The sequence below is a fragment of the Dysidea avara genome, chromosome 2 (genome assembly GCF_963678975.1).
Source record: "Dysidea avara chromosome 2, odDysAvar1.4, whole genome shotgun sequence".
Classification (NCBI taxonomy): domain Eukaryota; kingdom Metazoa; phylum Porifera; class Demospongiae; order Dictyoceratida; family Dysideidae; genus Dysidea; species Dysidea avara.
In genome coordinates, this window is record NC_089273.1 from 14238138 (window position 1) to 14240614 (window position 2477).

At 38.8% G+C, this 2477-nt stretch overlaps 1 protein-coding gene across 1 annotated transcript in view; it reads left to right on the forward strand.

Moving 5' to 3' along the window:
• The first annotated feature begins 1315 nt into the window (after positions 1-1315).
• The window catches only part of LOC136247836 (uncharacterized), a 4714-nt gene continuing 3552 nt past the window's right edge, over positions 1316-2477 (forward strand). Inside the window, exon 1 of the mRNA XM_066039658.1 lies at positions 1316-1765. Within this exon, the coding sequence (XP_065895730.1) occupies positions 1316-1765 (450 nt within the window). The remainder of the gene's footprint in view (positions 1766-2477) is intronic.

Below are 2477 nucleotides of genomic sequence, written 5' to 3' on the forward strand. Positions count from 1 at the left end.
GGGTCAATGGACAGGTCTGGTGGACGATAAAATGAGCAAACATAAATGGGGGCCCTTTTAGAAGGAGTCACTTTTGCCCAAATGATTTCAGCATTTACATCCAATTCAGGTTCTTCAGATACATCTAGGCCTTCCTTAACGCATAAGAATACACCTCCAGCACCCTCTACTCGATCCTTTCTTAATACAGTATATGTAGGAGGAAAAATTTCAGCATTGTAATAAGAGCTATCAAGATGTGATTCACAGCCACAAATAATATGAGGGTTGTGTTCTTCAATTAAGGCTTGGAAATGAGCTCTTTTTCCGGAACTGCGTAAACTACAACAATTTAGACTCAAGATTTTTAGTTTAGTATGATTGGGATTTTGGAAATTTGAAGCATTGTAACTACTTGTAGCTGAGCAGTCATCAGGAAGACTGCTCCTGTGAGCGCGGTTGTTTCGTGTGTGTTATGTCCATTGGTTGAGCTGACGAATTCGAAGCTGTAGATGAAGAGTATTTAAAAACTGCATTAATAACTTCTCCATGAAGTTGGTTGTTGACAAAAATACGATTGTCTTGTCGTGCAAATCGGCGAATATGCTTACAAATTACGAGATTTTTTGCTATATCTTCAAGTAAATGTCTTTTAAAGCTATAATATGCACTCTCAACCTTTCTTACTAACTGTACTCTAAACTAAAACCATCAGTGGCTGCATTGTCTGGAGCGATTTCCAGCCGCAGCATCGCGAAAATGAAATTTCGGACTCGAAAAAAGTTTCGATGCCACTGAAGCACACAGTAGCGATGCCAAAGTAACCCTCCCAGGTCAAACTGGTCTGGCATGGGTCCAACTACTACCACACCAAATATCATGGAATTCCAAAATTGTTTGTCATCTGGCTGAGCTCGACGGATGTCAAAAATTCGTCAAAAATGCCGATTTTATTCACTGACGGGAACCTTTGCTAGCCAGGTGTGCTAGTTTACTTCTCAAAAGCTTACTAGACCCATAGCCAGTAGCTTTCATTGATAGGGTTGGTCTGGCAGCTCTTCTAGCGACCTCAAAAACCAACAAATGCCGATATCCACGAAATTTTTGCGATATCGACCAATTTACAATGCGTTAAAAAAATCTTGCACACCAAACGTGATGCTTTGCCTCTCTAAAGTCATGCTGCATCCTTGTTTAGTTATCTAAGAAATGGCAACTGAAGTTCAACATTAGTAAGTGTAATTGGTTACACTTAGGTAAACCTCACGGATTTGGTGAATATGTAATTGATGGCACTACTATTACATCTTGTGATGTTGTAAGGGACTTGGGAATAATGATTGACAATCAGTTAAAGTTTCACGATCATACCACCACAGTTGCCAAGAAAGCTAACAGACTACTAGCAGTTATTCACAAGACATTTCAGAATTTCGACCATGCTACATTCATCAACTTGTATAAATCATATATCCGCCCAGTGTTAGAGTATGGTAACGTCATCTGGGGACCACAATACATTCTAGATCAAGAACAAATAGAGAAGATACAGAGAAGAGCCACTAAATTGGTCCAGGATCTTCAAAACTGCACATATAATGATCGCCTCACTGCTCTAAACTTGCCATCACTTAAATACCGCAGACTGCGCGGAGATATGATAATGTTCTATCAGCTATTACACAGCCATTTCAGTCTAGATACATCAGATTTGTTTACTACTGCAACTTCATCAACAACTAGGGGTCACAATTACAAGTTATTTAAACCTCAAGCAACATCAAGAGTGAGATCTACTTTTTTCACTGTACGAGCCATTAATGACTGGAACAGTTTACCCAATCACATAGTTAATGCTCCCACACTTAATGATTTTAAAAATTTTCTTGACAGTGGCTGGTCTACTTTATTGTATGATTATTAATTAGTTAACTATTATAGTATATAATTTTTGCTATGTAGTTGCAAATTTGTTAAATTCTTTTTGTACAGATCAGGCTTTACAGGCTCCTTGAGCCTTCTTTACCTGTAATACTAATACTAATACTAATACTAATACTATATTCGTCCATAGGGTGGCACTGGCGGCTCTCTTATCGAGGCCAAAATCCATCAAAATGCCCATTTCACCATTTGTGACCCGGTCTGCAAAAAGGGCTCTTATAGCCTTTCCAATTATCCATGTTTGGCTAATCATAACTCCTAATCTACTAAAGCTATCACCATGTAATTACAACCACAGCTACTGCCAGGTTAGGGTTGTTGAGTGACCAAATTGTAGGCTTGTACCATATTCACCAGTCAAGTTATGGGTTACCATATATATGCAATTGGAAAGGCTATAAGAGCCCTTTTCGCAGACCGGGTCACATTTGTCATCAGTTTTAGGAAGTTTTAGCTACAAGTCAAACATACTGGTTTGCCTCTCTAAATCTTTACTTGACATTTCAATCACCTTCGTCTGTGTAGGCACCTTTCTTCAGTTTCTTGAAAATGTC